The sequence below is a fragment of the Triturus cristatus genome, chromosome 5_2 (genome assembly GCF_964204655.1).
Source record: "Triturus cristatus chromosome 5_2, aTriCri1.1, whole genome shotgun sequence".
In the NCBI taxonomy this organism is placed as follows: Eukaryota; Metazoa; Chordata; class Amphibia; order Caudata; family Salamandridae; genus Triturus; species Triturus cristatus.
This window is the reverse complement of record NC_140588.1, coordinates 875,198,932-875,217,635: the sequence shown is the minus strand read 5'-3', so window position 1 is coordinate 875,217,635 and position 18,704 is coordinate 875,198,932. Positions and strand designations below refer to the sequence as shown.

At 40.1% G+C, this 18,704-nt stretch overlaps 1 protein-coding gene across 1 annotated transcript in view; it reads right to left on the bottom strand.

The window, feature by feature from the left end:
• Positions 1 to 15,581, bottom strand: part of LOC146829352 (uncharacterized) — a 56,976-nt gene extending 41,395 nt beyond the window's left edge. Inside the window, exon 1 of the mRNA XM_085606683.1 lies at positions 15,021 to 15,581. Within this exon, the coding sequence (XP_085462809.1) occupies positions 15,021 to 15,581 (561 nt within the window). The remainder of the gene's footprint in view (positions 1 to 15,020) is intronic.
• Positions 15,582 to 18,704: the final 3,123 nt, after the last annotated feature.

Sequence of the window (18,704 nt, the reverse complement as noted above, 5' to 3'; positions counted from 1 at the left end):
CTAATAGATTTTGTAGAAATTTTGACACGAAGTCTACTGAAAAGATTTTGTAAAGGAGGGGTAGACGAGTGACAGAAGATAGGAGACAAACTGCAGCGACTGTTGACGTCAGAAAGACCGCGCTCTGATTGGATGGTAGATCAGAATAGTGCTCGCGCTAGGATTGGTGCGTTAGTGTGAGCCGCGCAAGGATTGGAAGGGCTAATTAGTGACGTAGACGTTCCAGGATTGGTGCGTTAGTGTGAGTCGCGCTGCAATTGGTTGAAAAATTCGTATTGTATATTTATAATACGGAAAGAGTAGAGAGTTTTTTGTAAACGCTAAAATGTATTACCAAGAAGAGAAAAAGAAGAAAACATTTTTTGGTAAAGTTAAAAAGTGGTTTAGCAAGGATAAAGATGTTAAAACAAGAGAGGGCGAATTGTTACCTCCACCGAAAACACCTGCATCCTTCATGGCTGCAAGACATGGGTTTCATACCTGTATATGGTTGGAGAATTGGGTTAGGTATACTAAAGAAGATGGTGTTCTAGCATTTCCAGAACATGGTTCATTTAATCTGGCCGTGTTGAGAAATTTACGGGAAAAGATGCTATGTCTTGACCCGAAACCGAGACCTACACAGTTCGAGGCTTTAGTGGAATGGGAAGAGGAAGTACATGAGAGAGAGAAACAAAGATCTGGAGGGTACTATAGGTACATGTTTGGGAGGAGACATGATCGTGAGACTCATCATGATCGAATGAAAAGGTGGCGAGATGTTAGTATGTCAGAGGGATTATATCCGATGAGGACAGTTGAAGGAGGAGCAGAAAGGGTTCCTGAGTCAGAAATAAGAAAATAAGGAGTTAATGAGTATGAGGATGAGGTCTTGAATGACATGATTTACAAAAGACCACCTCCATATAGACCAGAACCGGACAAAAGTACACCAGTTGTTTCTCCGATAAGAGATACAGTTTGTGTTAGTGAGACGGAAAATGAAACACCTGAAGTGAGAAGTGATCATTACCTTGATAAGAATGCCAGACAATTAGCCAGAACTACAACAGAGTTGACTGAGAAGATTAGAGAGTTAACGAAGAATCTAGAAGCTGTTACGGTGCCTGTAACAATAGGTCCAGTTATGCCTGTGTTTGACAAACAGAGGACAGGTGAGAATGGACTGGTGATTCCATATGTTGGGAATAATCTGACAAATTCAGTTGGTCCTTCAGGAGATTCAGGCAAAAGAGCAGAAAGAAATGACCTGAGACAATCAAGACATGACACATGTAGTGAAATATTGGATGCTAGTGAAGCTAGTTGTTCAGGGATGCCGATTTTAGAACCGCAAAAGAGAGTGGTTCCAGTGAGAAAAACTGCTGAAATAACAGTTGATGATTTGAATGATTGGATGAAGGTTCTACAGAAAAAAGATAAAGATTCACAAGTAATTGATGTAGCTAAGTTACGTGTAGAACTAGAAGAGCTTGTCACAGGAACAGTTCCAACGGAGATTCTGAAGAGTCATCATGATGGTGAACTAATGTTTATGTGTAAGAGTGTTACCTGGAGAGCAAGGAATACACATGACAGGCTAAGAGCAATAGCAAATGAACAGGGAGTTGACATTGATAAAGTGAAAGCTTTACAAAGAACTTACAGGATGGATTTTACAGAGAAGGATATTGAAAATTTGAATGCTACTGGTAGAACAGGACAGATTAAGGAAATGGTAGCATTATTGCGAAGATGGGGTGATGTAGAAAAGTGGAAGGATAGGTGGTACAAGAAAAGAGATGAGACTGAAGATAGAACTACTTATTCAGCATTTCCAGTGAGAGAAAAGGAGAAACCAGTGGATAATTATCCTATGAGAGAAATACCTGGAGGAGGATATGTACATGTTCCATGGACCAGACAGGATATTTTATCATTTACGAATGATTTCCCTCAATTGAGAGAAAAGCCCGTCGAGTGGTATAGGCAGGTAGATAGGTTTGTGAAATTGTCAAAAGTGCTGTGGGTTGACCTGAATAGTCTGTTTGATATAATTGTTCCAGCAGACTTGTGGACTGAGTGTAAAATAGTTGTGAGTTGGCCTACTGAGGAATATCCAAGAGACCCAAGAACAGGGGCACCAGATCCAGAGGTAATGAGGAAGTATGATCAGGTGATGGTATACCTGAAGAGTAAAGTACCTGCAAAAGAGACAGACTGGGTAAAGATAGATCGAACACAACAGGAAGCGAAAGAATCAGTTCATGCTTTTTATGAGAGGCTGATACTGGCATTTAAACAATTCAGTGGAGATGAACACCTGGGTGACAAAGATTTGAGTCATTTTGTATACATATTTGTATATGGCCTTAGACCTGAAATTGGTGAGAGAATTCGTGAGCACACAGTGGATTGGCAGAGTAAGAAAGTAGATGAGATCCTGAGACATGCAAAATACTTCAGTGATGAAATTGAAGCAAAACAAAGAAAGCTGAAAGAGAAAGCAATGTGGGCACAAGTGAAAGTTGCGGAAAGACAAGAAGCACAGTTAGTGGAACAGGCGGATAATCCAGGAAACAATGTAGGGAATAGACCTAGATATGCAGGGAAAGGAAAAGGAAGTCTTGAGGAAGCGAAGAAAAAGTTCCCTTGTCACAACTGTGGCCAATTGGGGCATTGGAGATCGGAGTGTCCTAATCCACCATTAGTGAGTAATGAAAATAAAAATTTAAATCAACAGGTGCAGAACGAAGGAAATAATCAACAGCAGCAACAACAGAAAGTTGTGAGACAGCAGAGTCAAGAGCCAAAACCGCCCTTGCCGCAGAATAGAGGGTTACAAAAGTATAATCAGGATTCAGGATTCTACAATGATGAGCAGGTAAACAAACCAAGACGTTCTAACAAAGTACAGCAGTACTTGTTAAAGAGTGAAGGGAGTGAGTCTGAGGGTGATTATTGACGGTGCCGAGGAGAGGAAGAAGAGTGCATACTTGGTGCAACTCTAGAAATAGACCAGGCAGGACCATTTGTGGATGGGAAAATAAATGAGGAGAGTGTTACTTTTTTGGTAGACACAGGTGCGACAAGATCAACTGTCAGGTCAACAGATGTTAGAAATCTTCCTCTCTCGGATGAAGCAATCCAAGTAGTTGGTGTGGCCAATACACAAATCAAAACACGTCTTACTGAACCTGTGAGAGTACAGATAGGGAAATTTTCAGACATGCACAGATTCATTGTCTGTGACACGAGTCCAGTGAACCTATTGGGTAGGGACTTGTTGTGTAAGATGAACTGCACAATTTTTTGTACACCAGATGGAATAGCCTTTGAGACACCAGATGAAGATGTTTTGTACCGAGTGACTCTAGAAAATAGAGAAAGTGAGTTAATTGGTGCATTTGCTGTGTTTAATCCGGAGGATTTGCCTCAAGAGCTGAGAGACACAGTGAAAAGGACAGTTTGGGATTTTACTGGAGAGGATGTGGGATTGATGAATAATGTAGATCCAGTGAAAATTGCAGTAAAAGAGGGAATCACATATCCTAACATTCCTCAATACAAAATGACACCAGAAATAATTGAAGGGATAACTCCTATAATTGAGAAAATGATTCAGCAAGGAGTCCTGAGAGAACTACTGAGTAGTCCGTGTAATTCACCTATAATGGGACTAAAAAAGCCCAATGGGAAATTTAGGATCGTACAGGATTTGAGAAAAGTTAATCAAATTGTGGTGGCATGTTGTCCTATTGTGCCAAATCCATCAGTGATCCTGTATCAAATTCCACATGATGCTGAGTGGTATACAGTGATTGATTTGTGTCATGCGTTCTTTTCAATTCCATTGCATCATGATAGCCAGCCGATTTTTGCATTTAGGTTTGGCCAGCGTATCTTTTTATGGTGTCGAATCCCACAGGGGTATACGGAGAGTCCTTCGATATTCAATCAGTTATTGAAGAAATCGTTGGAAAGTTTGATCGTGCCCGAGAGTTCAGTGCTAGTGCAGTACATTGATGACCTACTGGTGGCATCAAAGACACGTGAAGCTTGTGAAGTAGATACCATAGCTTTACTGAATCATCTGGCAGATGGAGGGTTAAAGGTATCTCCAGCCAAATTACAGTTTTGCAAGAAAGAGGTGCATTATCTTGGACACTATATTGAAAAGGGTCTGAGAAAAGTGACTACTGACAGGATCAGAATAATCAGAGAAATGAAAGCTCCAAAGACCCAGAGAGAAGTGAGAATGTTCCTGGGTATGGTGGGTTATTGTCGTCAGTGGATAATTAATTTTTCCTTCATAGCAAAGCCACTGATTAAACTGACAAAAAGTGAAATGACAGATCCATTGGATCTAGATGCAGAACAAATAGCAGCATTTGAAGAGCTCAAAAGTAAGATGTGTGAGGCTCCAGCTTTGGGTATGCCTGACTATGAGAAAGAATTTGAGCTGTACTGCAGTGAAAGAAATGGGTGTGCACTTTCAGTGTTAATTCAGAAACATGGATTACTGAGAAGGCCTATTGCGTACTTCTCATCGACACTTGACCCTGTAGCTGTGGGTTTACCAGGTTGTCTGAAATCTGTGGCTGCAACATGCAAGAGCCTGGAACAGAGTGAGGGAATCATAATGGGATATCCTGTAAGGGTATTCGTACCTCACAATGTGGCAATTCTTTTGACAAGAAGCAGAACTCAGTACATGTCACATAGTCGATTGACTAAATATGAAAAAGTGATACTGGGAGCATCAAATGTGACTCTCGAGAGATGTGTGAATGTGAATCCAGCGACGCTTTTGCCAGACATTGAAAATGTGGGTGTGAAAATGGAAGATGATCATGATTGTTTGGATGTGCTTGAGTACTGTACAAAACCAAGACCAGACATAAGAGATCTACCCTTGAATGAGAGTGATCATGTGTTGTTTGTGGATGGATCATGCCTGAGAAATGATGATGGTGTGCTATGTGCAGCATATGCGGTATGCAAAGTTTCAGAGGTCATGGAAGCATCACCATAGAAAGGGGTGAAATCTGCGCAAGTTGCTGAATTGATAGCATTGACAAAAGCTTGCGAAATTGGGAAAGATTTGAGGACGACTGTGTTGACTGATAGTCAGTATGGATTTGGAGTGGTGCATGATTTTGGCCAACTTTGGCTACAAAGAGGTTTCTTGACATCGAGTGGAACTCCAATAAAGAATGCTGAAATGATTGGTAAATTGCTTGAGGCGACACAGCTGCCTAAGGAGTTAGCAGTTGTAAAATGTGCTGCCCATGGACTAGGGGAGGATTTTATAACGGTCGGAAACCGTTATGCTAACGATGTTGCACAGTATTGTGCAAAAACAAATCAGTCCATCAACAGGGACAGAGAAGGGGAAATGTCTTTACTCTCTGTGATGTTTACTAATGTCTTAGAGACCTGGGATGAAGTGAAACAGTTGCAAGATGAGGCAGGAGAGGAAGAGAAAAAAGATTGGATTAAGGTAGGATGTGCTCCAAGAGAAACAGACCATGTTTGGGTCTACAGAGATGGCAGACCAGTGATGCCCAACTCCATCTTGTCGTCAATGGCAAGGATGTATCATGGCCAGGGACATTTGGGGAGGGACGCGATGGTTAGGTCGTTCAAGCAGACCTGGTACAATGCAAAGTTCAGGACAATTGCAGAAAGCATCTGTCAGAGGTGTTTAGTTTGTCAGCAATTTAACACTGGGAAAAAGACAGTGGTGAGTCTGGGAACAATAGGCAGAGAAGGAGGTCCTTTTACAAGAATGCAGATTGATTTCATTGAAATGCCCCAAGTAAACAGACTGAGGTATGTTCTAGTGGTAGTCTGTTTGTTTTCAAGGTGGGTGGAAGCTTACCCGACTAGAAGAAATGATGGATTAACAGTGGCAAAGTTACTGTTAAGGGAGTTGATTCCTAGGTACGGGTTTCCAGTAACAGTTGAGTCTGATAGAGGTGGACATTTTCAAAATGAGCTCATGGCTTTGATTTGTGAAGCATTGAAAATACAGCAGAAGCTACATTGTGCATACCGACCAGAGGCTTCTGGTGTGGTTGAGCAGATTAATGGCACAATCAAGAATAGGATTGGAAAAATGTGCTTAGCCACTGGCATGAAATGGCCAGATGTTTTGCCTCTAGTTCTGATGACAATGAGATCTACTCCAGATAGAACTACTGGTTTGAGTCCGCACGAGATAATCATGGGACGTGCTATGCGCCATGCATTCGTGCCTGTCAATAAATTGGTGACAATAACTGATGACATGATTTTGGATTACTGTAAAGGCCTGGCTGACGCAGTTCATTCTGTGTTTCACCAGGTTGGAGAAGAAGCTACCACACTTGAGAAGAAGCAAGCCCATGATCTGAGTCCAGGAGACTGGGTGAGGATAAAAGTTCACAGAAGAAGAAATTGCTTGATTTCAAGGTGGGGAAGGCCAAGACAAGTTATTCTGACTACGACGACTGCAGTAAAGTGTGCTGGAGTGAAGCACTGGGTACATGCAAGTCATACTCTGAGAGTTCCAAACCCGAAAGAAGGGACTGGTAAAGAGTATTTTGAAGAGTCAGATTCCAGTGATGATGAAGATACAGAATCAGTGGGGAAAGAAGTAGGAAAAGCTTCGAATGAACCACTGCGAGTATCAGAGAAGAGATCAAATTCTGTAAAAGAGCCTGAGGTTTCAAACAGCAGTGAAGGAAAAAGAAAAGAAAAGAGAAATCACACAGAGACTACTCCTGAATCAGAAGAGGAGGAGATTGAAGAACCACTTGAGATTATACTTGAAGAAGTAGGGTCAGAAGAAGATAGAGAGGGACAGATTGCGGAAGACCCCCGAGGAGGTGTAGGGAACATTCTTGATGAGCCAGGTGAAGGGACAAGTAGACAGCAAGAAGATGCGTGTCGGAGACCCGAGGAGGGACAGGAGTAGGGAAGTCTCAAACAGTGGTGAAAAAATCTGTGGAAAAGAAGAGAGCTGCTGGAAAACGGAAACAAGAGGCACTTGAAACAGATGATGAGGATGAACAAACAGAGGGTCGAGTTCTGAGAAAGAGAACTTGGATTGGAGAAAGAAGTAATAAAGAAATAAAGCCGAAAAAGGTGTTAAGAGGAGACCGTTGGCCTAACAACAGAGTTAAGAGGCTGAGATACAAAATAATAAGAGCAAATACATCGAAAGCTGAACAAGTGAATGAAGTTTCGAAACTGTTATATGAATATGTGAAGACAATGGAAGTAAGGGATTGCTACGTCTGTATGCAATTACCTGCATCCGTTTCAGAGGGTGTTACTTATCATCATTTACCAGCTACATATGGTATTTCCTGTAGTATTTTAAGTAGTGTTTTTTATTTGTTAGGGAAAGTAGATTATAAGATGTCTAACAGAGATAGTATTTTTGGGCACTTGCCAATGAACAAAGAGCTGAATCCAGCTAAAGAAGCTAACACTTTTGGTGAGATTTTTATTGAAGAAAAAGGATTAACATTAGATTACATTTTTAAGAATAATTTAACTTGCAGTTTGAAAGGAGAGGAGAAAGCTTTCCTGGATATGGTAGAAGAAAGGAGATTGAACATGCATGAGAAAGCAGGAAAATATAAAGTGAGTGAGACAATTTGGGACATTGAGATGGGAAAAGAGTTGAAGAATGGGGCTAGTCCAACTTTAGCTCTAGATGCACCACAGAAGGGTAAACTTTGTATTACAAGAAGGAAATCTCAATATGATACATATTTTGTCGGGACTAGTGAGTGCCATGATACATACTTCATTGCAACAGGTTGGGGTTTCAGAGGTGGAGAAGATACAATTTTTCCAGGAGTATATTATGTTTGTGGGAATAAGGCTTATTACAAGTTGCCTGACCATTGGTATGGCACGTGTTATGTGGGCCTAGTTTTTCCAAAGATTTTTCATATAGATAAAGTAACAGATGTAGAGCATATTAACTTACTAATGCGTTTTAAGAGAGAAACTTGGTCTGAAATAGTGGGTGATATTTTTGGGGTTTTGATTCCAGCAGTGGGAATTTCTTTGAATGCTTATGGAATTCGGAAACTGTCCACAGTGGTTGATCGCTTATCGACAAATACCGCTGGAGGGTTTCTTTTGGTGAATAAGTGCCGTACGTGCCATGTCTATGCAAAATCGACTTGCCCTTGATATTCTATTGGCCAAGGAGGGTGGAGTCTGTGGAATGCTGAAAGTTCAACATTGTTGCACTTACATTCTAGACGAAAGCAAAGACCTAAAGGTCTATATCAAAAATATTACTGATTTGCATGAAGAATTGGTACCACTTGAAGCTGAGAGTTTATGGACTAAAATAGCTAATAAAATGATAGCTGTTAAGGATTTTATTGCAAAGATAGGTAGTACTATTATAGGTAGAATACTGTTTCCCTTAACTTGTATAATTGTATAATTGTTGCTTTATTAATAATAAGATTGGTGTGTGTGTGTTGTAAAAACAGGGGAGGGAGGAAGAAATTGAATAAAGAAAAGAAAAACAAGAGGTTGAAGAGAGAACCTCAAGAAATTGAACTAGAAGAATTGAGGGAGAGTGTTTACTTAGAGACAAAAAGGGATGATGAAAGAGTGACTGGTGTTTAATGTTGTGTAAAGGGGAAAAGACATTTCCGATTTCTCCTAAAATGGGACTAAATTTTCACTAATTTTTTTTTTTGGGTTTATTTGGTGATAAAATCACCAAAGGGGGGATTGCTGGAGCAGAGTTTTCAGTTTGAAAATTCTGGGGCTTTTGAAGCTCTGGCATGTCTATTCGTTGTATTAATTTATTAATAATTAATAATTAATTATTTGTCTTGTGCAAGTGCGTTTATATTAATCAATCCGTTTGTCCTAACAAGAGAGAGTTACACGTGAGTGTGCATAAATGTGCTGTTTTAAAAAAATAACGTGCGTGTTTTCATGTTTAAACGTTGCTATGTGCTGTTTATTTTTTAGCACAAAACGCTTTCCGAATTAATGCTTTTCCATGTTGCAGGTGCTAGATAAATGCATACACATAAGGGTATTAGTGGGGTTAACACTGTTTAATCACTATGCTGTAGTAATGTTGTTTTTGTCTCTTTTAATTAAGATGGTCTATTAAGGCCTATGTTGGCCTAAGAAAAGATGGCCGAATAGTGAGCCTGGCTGTGATTTATAATATGAAAACTGTGACGAGGGAGACCCCTGCTGGAAATGGTCCTGAAGCTAACTGACCATGGCCCTTGTTGAAAAACTTTCCATGAGGACAGCAGCAGTTTTTGGGAAGTCTCCAAGAGAAGTGAAAGTGTCCTTGGCAGCCTTGGGAAACAAAGGAGCCTTAGAGAGAAGCTCTGAACTGTGGCTCGATGGCCGAGGAGAAGCAGGATTATTGTGATACATGTTTTATTTTCTTGGTTCCTGTTCCGTAGTTTTCGTTATGTGTACTTTTCCTGAGCGGAGATTCTCAAATGTAGCAATGTTACATCCTTTCCTTCTCGCTCTGCTCAGCAAGTCCGGCGGACATTATAGTTTTTTTCTATGTTCCCAATGTATCTTTCTATTGTTTAGAAACTATAAGAGATGTTAGCCTAGAGAGGGTTTTTGCCATTTGCCACTTGCCATTTTGCCTTTGCCGCGTACCGAATCTGCGTTGCTGAGGATTGATGCTGAAGGGACTTCGTCTTGAGAGACATTTACAGAGAGACTTGTCCTGACCCGTTCTGACATTTAGCTAGAATAGGTAACTATGAGAAATGATTTACTCTGATTGATTTCCTTTGACTAATTTTAGATAAAGCAATATAATTTTAAACATGGTGTTGGATATTCTTTCTTGTCAATTATTGGGTTTACGTTATTGATTATTGTTGTATATATTGTATAGATTATGCTTAGGGACAGTCACAAAAACCAGGTCTTATCGACCTCGGTATAGATGCAGGGTGTTTAGGAGTGTTTCCTTCCACAGGTTTATTGGTGGTAGAGTATTTGAGCGTATGTTAGTGAAATGGGCCCTAGCGTATGATGTATGCATGTGCGTGTAACTGTGAGATTACTCTATCCGTGGTAGTGGGGATATTGTACACACCCTGATCTCTATCATGCCTACCAGCTGGCAATGGTGCAGTTGAGAGATTTAACCGAGTCATAAAAGGCATTATCCAACTTGCCAACCATAATGACCTTTCTTGGAAGAAAGAATTGGTGCACAACCTATGGGCTTTCCGAGGTACACCATGTGAGTCTACAGGCTCTTGCCTTTGTGTTATTGAGAGGTAGAACCCCTATCACCAAATATAATGTAGGATGGTCAGCGCCCAAGAAGGTAGCTTGGTCCACAGAAAAGGTTAAGGTAAAACTGTTACATTCTCATTTTACAAGCAAGAAGTGTTACGATTCCAGACATAGTTGTAAACCTGTTAGCATTCACATAGGTGCATAGGTTACAAAGTTAGAGTAAGCAAAAGTGGTTTTGTCAAAAAAGGACAGAGTCACTTTTCACAGCCATTTGTAGTTTAAAAAATCATCTGCAATTCGTCTCTCTTAAGTGATGGCAAGATCTGGCATTTTTCGTCCTTATCCTTGTCCAGAGGAGAAGGGATTGCAGCTCAACAATAAACTGGTTCTGAGTAGCACAGGCCCTCTACCTCCCTTAAATATGATTGGCCTCTGGATGATGACACCAGTAGGGATTGCAACCTTGATGATACTGTCAGGAGATCTTCAAATAGAATGATTGTTCCGAGTGGTGACGTTGTTCAGAATGAGAAAAGTGGTAATTCTCCAAGTGAGGAGACTGATGATGAGACACAACGTGACCCTATCACCAGTAGAGAAAATAATATACAAAACAATGACAATGTTAACGCTGAACAAGGATGTTCCTTTCACAATGATCCCCACGGAAGGGGAATTGCAGTAAGGGAACCTGTTGTGAGCAGACACCGTAGAGAAGTCAGGTTACCCGCAAGGTTCCGAGATTTTGTGTGTGAATAACCTCCCCTTTTTCCTTCTGTATCCCTTGGTATTCAGTCATAGCTATTACCTTTATTTGCAGATGGATATTGCATGGTTCTCAATTTTTTTCTCCCTTGTTTTTCTCAATCCACCCCCCCCTTTCTTCCTTCCTTCCTTCCCTCTCAGTCACTCTCTCCACTGTTTGCATTGCACTTTGTTTTGTTGATAAAAAGGAGATGTGTTATTTTTGAATGCCCCGTGCTGATTGTACTTGCCTCGCGCTGTGTTCCTAGCCGCGAGCACTTGCCCAAGGTTCTATGATGTCCATCGGTTCTGGAATAGAACCTTGGACATGGGCGGCGGTTGGAGGGACAGTTGAGGCAGATTTCTTGTACCAAAAGGACACACATCCCGGTGTCAGGGCATTTACTGAATAAAGACTATTTCCTTACCTGCTACGCCTCTTTGGTCTTTACAAAGACTACTAGAAGTAGTGTAGAGATAATCTTTATGAAGGCCTATCAGTATAATTGCAGTATCATCATCATTCTATACACCCAATCTAAATACTGCCATAATAGGAAAATAATTTTATACTGTCTCCAGAGATGTAAGCCAAATAAGATAAGAATAAGTTGATTTGTAGACTAGATGTGCATGGATTTATAGAGCGTCAACCAGAATGAATTCTGTTAGTCCATCTAATTTTTTCATGGTTTGTGATTTTCTTTTTACATATTTTCAATTAGAAGCATCTTAAACAGCACATGGAAAGTAACATGAGATTAGTATTCATGGGAGAAAACTAACAAATGAAATTTTGCAGAATTCTACATTGGTTTTGACTTTAAAACAGTTTTCAAGACAAACGTTGAAACTTGTGATATTTTGAACGCTAAACAATGTATTTCAACATTCGAAAATCGTCTCCACATCTCCATAGCTCTAGAACTTAAAACAAATGTCTCACACTTTTTTAAAACTCTGTAATAAAATGTTAACTCTGTAATACAAAATACACAATTTAGAAAAAGGGTAACAATGTTTAAATAACTTCAATTTTCCTAAAACAAGTGAAATATACCAATTCCAACCATTTCGAAACATTTTATACCAATACCAAAAGTTCAAAGAATAATCGTAAAACTGTTTGGCTAATCGAACGTTTGGGAAATATTGTATTAAGCTGAGAATCCAGGCTTTTAAAAAATGTCCTATTAATATTTTATTAATTTCGAACTGATAGTTTCAACCCACTGAAATAAATGTTACCTTTTTAAATACATATAACTTTAAAATATTCAAAGAACTTTCAGAATTGCTCCACTGTTTAAAATACAAACAAATCTTAGCAGTGTTTGCAAAATATTTATAGCTTTTTATGGACTCTCTAACGTGTTTTGAAACTTTGAACAAAAGACTCACACTTTCAATGAACATCCCGTTTCCTATTATGTGTTATCAGGTGTGAACGAAAGTGAAACATCCTTACCCATCCAGATCATTTGTTAGATGTGAATTTCGGAGCAACAAGCAGTCAAAAACAAATCACCCTGCCCTGGATCGTCTTCAAAAATTCCTTTGATGTAAACAAAAACTTCCTCCAGTATGGTATGCAACCAACTGCCAGCTCCCATCTTAAAATTCCAGCTATTAGCACTATTACAACCATTTTATAACAACCAGAGTATGACATTCGGTCAAAAGGAATGACGCATCATTGTTCATCCTTAAATTTAGAACGTCCATTAAGCAGAACTCTGCCACAGTAAAACATTTTGGTGAAAAATCAGGCCCATATGACTAGATATCTTATGACCTTACACATCTCCCAGTGTAAAGAAGTCCACACTATTTGAAGCCCAGCAGAGCATTCCTCATACTGCTGCTGTACAAGCTATACCACATGGTAGAACAATACACCCTTTACGCATGAAAACGTATAGCAATGTACCCATAACAGTTTATGTCCTGAGTTCCACCAAGCATACGAACGTAGCTATCAGTAGTGAAGCAGGCGCAGTGGCACCAGGGCCCTGGTATACGAGGAGCCCTCTGCAGCCCAGATGTGGCTGTCATTAACCACAGAGCCAGATGGAGGGGCCGCCTTTTTCTTGCTTCCATTAGTCCGTGCTACACCGCTCGTCACGCTCATGCTACTCTTCATGTACCCCTCCCTCTGGATTTCGGAGATGGGGGGCCACTTTTTGTATTTCGGCCCCAGGAAATCTTTTCACCAACTCTCTGAGTCCCAAGAAAGCTATAGGGCAGATAATGCTAATATCAAAAGTGTGAACAATTTCACCTTATGCCCTGTTGATTACTAAACAAACCGGTATGACTTGCCCTGTGCGACCGAATTACCCCCACCACAAGGCATTGAACGTCATTTCCATACAGTAATCTGTATGAACTGAAATGCATGTGTTGCCCTGACTCTTCACAGTATTGAACGGTCACCAGATAGATGGTGTATACAATGCTGCTATACTGGGCCCCACGGGCACATGGCAAAGCCTGAATTTGGCCATGTAACAGTCCGTCAATAGTTATACGGTTATGCAAATAGACACTGGTGAAATAAGTGATATCTGATCTACATTTAAAGGTCACGGAAACTGCCAGCTTTTAGGAAATACTATATCCCTGCTAAATGCAAAAACCCTTGCTGAGGTATGAAGGGCAAATGCTAATTTGATTATGAATGCACTATTGACACAGAATATGTTTGAGTAAAATTTAGTTGAGGCTATCGTGAAATATTAGGCCTTTTTGATCGGGTCACTGGATTGAAAACACAATTCACTAGAGTGCTTGTGGGCTAGGTATAGGGTTGTTGCCTCAATGTACAGTGAAGGGGTAACCAGATAATATAAGTAGATGTGGACCAGAGCCCGTGTCTCTTTAATGGTGCTGCTCCTTTGCTCTCTGTGGCTGAAAAGCTGTTCAGGTCATTGACAGTTCATGTGATATATGGGTGTGTGGAAAAACATTGTTTTTCACTGACCCTCAACACTATGCTGAAAAAGGTACATGCTACAGCTAGCAAGAGGACCCAATGAGTTAATTGCTCGCTGCTGATATCTGCAGATAACACTTTTGAATCATGGCAAGGTCAATACAGCTTTCCATCCTCCTAGGTCAGCAAAATATGTACCATTAATTTGGATAATAGTACACCCGATATTTACAACTCGTTCAGATGGCAAAACTGATATAAATACAATTATTATATCCATTCTCATCGCTGGGGGCAGTTTTCCTGCAAAGCTGCAGTTTAATTTTGAGAATCTCTGCTAATCTGCCTTAGGGTTGCACTAGAAGATTGATTTTATTCTAATACGGTGGGTTGTAGGCAAATATCCATTCTGTGGCTGATTCTTGCGGGGCCTTAATCCAGAACGTAACAGTTATTATAACATTTGCAAATATAATTTATTATCTAAATTAATTTATTGCAATGTCACCGTTTCAATTACAATTGTGTTTCTGATGTCACTTCAGGTATTGCACAAGTATAGCAAATTATGCTTATTGTTTAATTCTTGCTGTTAAAGTTTTGATAAATTTCAAGTCAAGACTTTATTGTCCAAACCTCCAGGGATACATTACAAACCCTAATCATTAATACTGGAAAGGAGAGTTAGATGACATGTCGCATATTTAACCAGAAATAGGTACAAAAATAATTGTACCTTTTATTACTGTGAACCTCTGCAGAAACATTCAAATTAACCCCTTAATTTTCTAATGCACTCCCTTTAAATGTGTGAAAATCCCCAAAACTCGGAGTCTTCCAGTGCAGGGTAATCTGTTTAGTAGGACCCAATCGTTGTCTCCCTGAGCTTCAAGTATGATCTATTTGAGTTTTAGGAATACTTGAAGATGCCCATCTTTCAATTACATTCCGACAATCTTTTTAGATCAGCCCGAACTTTACTTTTATTTTGTTAATGATGATGATGATAATTGGTACGTTTCTAAACCTCATTTGAATGTATTATTCCCACTATGAATACATTTGAAAAAAACACATGAACTGTGCTGGAGCACCTTACCTTTGTTCTTGTACCTGGCCTGTGTTTCCCTGACTGGGATGACAGAGAAATAGCTTTTTGATTTTGACGAATTTTGCTGAATCCATAAAGGTTCAGCTGGCGAATAAAACTTTTCATGCTGTCCGTCTCAAAAATCCTAAAGGGACCGCTTCTTTCCAGAATCTCCACTTTGAAGAAATCTTCCTCGAGGATCACAATGTCTCCATTGTCATTCCAATGGATGGACTTGTACTCCTCACTCTCCACTATCTTCCAAAGTTTTTTGGGAAAGGAGAGGCAGAGAAGGTCTTCATCTCCTGCCACACTTTTAGATTGACTGCTAGGGCTGAGGTCTCTTTGGAAACCGGGACTCTCTGGCATGGCCTCGCACGAATTGTCTTCCAAAAAATCCATCAGTGATGAGTCCCGTGCTGTTTCAGCAAAAGGCAAAGGCATGGATGGAAATATTTTCACCGATTTTGCTGTGGCCATATTTTGACTTCCAGCAGTTGCTAGAGCCATAGACATGTCAAGTTTCACTTTAAACTTGTCTCCCTTTTCTGTAGTATTCCCAGAAGCCATGAATGTAAATGATATTCATGGATTTGTTTAAAGCAAACAATTAAGAGTGAACAGAGGCTGGGATAAGAGACAAGAACAACTCAAGTAAAAGGTGATGCCTAGAGTGGAATTCTAGAATCCTGGGATAGTAGGGCAGCACTGTGGTTGTGACATCATGCTGTTTGTTGCTGTACAGATGACATGCAGCCCACCATTGCTAGAAACAGGCATTTGGCCTAGGTTACCTCAGATACATCATATGTGCTCATGTACAGATCAGCCCATCAGAGTTTGGAATGGATTTGCATATTATGTTTGGCTGTATTAACTATACATCAAATACATCATATGTGCTCATGTACAATTCAGCAAATCAGAGTTTGGAATGGATTTACATATTATGGTTAGCCTGTATTAACTATTACATTCTTTAATTTAATCAGTGATACTTCAGTGACATAGACTACCCAAACTGTGAATCATAAAGTTACAAAATGGTTAAGGTTTACATGAAATCATGTTCTTTTCTTCTCCTTGTTCTCTACATCTGCTTTGTATCGGCCCGATTTTGCAGAATATAGGGTCTGATGTACCAACATACTGGTTGAATAATGTGGTCACAATCGGCAACAAGTCTTTTTGCAACCAATAATGAATTTTGAGACCTGGCCTATGTGCTAAATAGGTTGGTTCACAAAACGTCTAGATCAGAGTGGGTTGCAGTCTAACCAACCTCATTAATATTCGTAAAGTATGTTGCAAATTGTGACTCACTCTGATGGGTTGCAATTACTGTGATGGTGGCCTTCAAGTGATTGTGTTTATTTATGAAAGAGTTTTTTTTTTTTTTTTAAAGTAGCTCAAGTTCCAAAATGTATTTTACAAAGCTTCTGTGAGAGTTGGCAGTGCCCCCCTGAGCCACTGCTTACTCAATCTTTTCAGCAATTCGCACAGGAGAAGGGTTTCAAAAGATATCCCTTCCCCTTTGCAAACAAGCTACTACCCTAACTAGGGAATCAAAAACGTTTCAATGGTTTTGATTTGATCGGAAATCCCATCACATTGGGCTATTAAAACAGCTGATAACTATACCATTTGAGATGGAAGGGTACCGGTAACCCCCATCTGTCTCTGACAACGCTTGATGTGGTTATCTTAATTTTTAATCTAGCCAAGGTAACCAAGACTTTAAACCTTTGATTTTGATTACTGAAGACTGTTTTAATTTTCTTTACTCTGGCAGCAGGGGAAACATCTTCTGAGACATACATAAATACAACCATTGCTACCACCATTCAGTGGTGGTTAGCCCAGTTCGAGTCTTATAATTTTTTGTGTGGATGTAATAAATGAGGGTATTAGGTGAGGGGTTAGATACCCACCTCCGGTTATAACCACAGTCTTTGTTAGGGTGAACCCCACTAGTCATTAAATTAACCAGAGCTCAATCCTCCGGTAGCTATGGCACACAACAGATAGTTTTAACTTAGGGGCAATATATGAAGTATTTATGCAATACTAAAACTGTAATAAAGTGAAATGCAAAACAATAAAAATCAGAAAATTGAAAAATAGAGTAAAATGTGAGGTGAACAACCTTTACAACGCAACTATTACAACGCACTACACTTACCACGAAATGTTTACAATGCAACATCCACTACAACGCATTCCATTACATCGCATGACACTACAACGCATGTTTAAAAACTACCTTTACAACGCATTCCATTACATCGCATACCATTACAACGCAATCCAACACTTACCCTACTGTTGCACCCCCTGGAGTTAGAATAGTAATTTTTACCCCTATACTATCCAATACTTACCTTAAATGCAATTTAATATTATGCGTTGTAATGGTATGCGTTGTAAAGGTAGTATGCGATGTAATGGAATGCGTTGTAAAGGTAGTTTTTAAAAATGCGTTGTAGTGTCATGCTATGTAATGGAATGCGTTGTAGTGGATGTTGCGTTGTAAGTGCATGCGTTGTAAGTGCATGCGTTGTAAAAGTGTGCGTTGTAACGACATACATCCAAAATGTGATAAACAAAATGACACCAAAATGACAAAAATCCAATAAAGTGAACCAGAGACAATAATTTTTGAAGCATAATGAGCCAATGATAGTTAAAGGACACATTAGACTAGGACTTACGTGCAATTGGAGGCTAACTGAGATGGAGATAGAGTTGGATACACTAGCTAGGTCTAAACTGGTCAAAGTTTTTACCTTCTGACTTTAGTCCTTTAAGTCCCAATCCACCACAGGAGTACACTTTTAACTCCTCCCCTTAGGACCGTATGGGAAACTTAAAGATTCAACTGGGTGTCAGCAGAGCCCAGCCTAGGTGACAGTAAGCAGCTGCAGGAAAGGCCTCTTCTAGCTTGTTGTATAACTGTAGCTTAAAGATTAGGTCAGCCTTATGACCCATCAAGTCCACTTTGTTGTCCTGGAATCAAAAGAGAGAGCAGCTCCTGTCCTTCAGGGCTCTTCTCACGTTGCAGACAGCAGTCCTCTTCTAATCTTCCATAGGTCCAGAAAGTGTTGCGAAGTGGGAGCCTAGAGATGTCACATTTATGCCAGTCACTAGCTAGTGCGTGGAATGACCCCTGGGGATGCCCTAATCAATGGGGTAAAGGTTCCTCTGGCTAACCTTACTCACTATAGGCGTTTTCAAGATGGCTAACGTCTTCAGTCACAGTAAACTTGGTCTCTGTGTCTTCGGTGTGTATGTGGGAAGGTTACCATAGTAATCCTAGTGTCCTCCCACATCTAACACTAACATCCGATTTGAGGTAGGTCCTGTACCTACAGCAGCCTCAGAGACTAGCAACCAGACAGAGGATACCTAAGAATATTTTGACATCCTTTCTTTGCCCTTTTAAGTGCACCCCAAGTTTTACATGAAAAGCCCCAGCACACCTGTCAAGCACTATGTGGCATTCAAGCAGGATTTGGCACTTCAATGTCAAAAAGAGGCCCTCTGTTACTGGGGCTTACCTGCCTGGGGGGACTAAAAGAAGGGCCCTGCATAAGTGTCTGCTAACATTTTCCCGTGACAGGAGAGGCCTCTTTCAAGTGTGACCCAAGAGTCAGATGAAAAACTCCAACAGACCTATCAAGCAGGATCTTACAC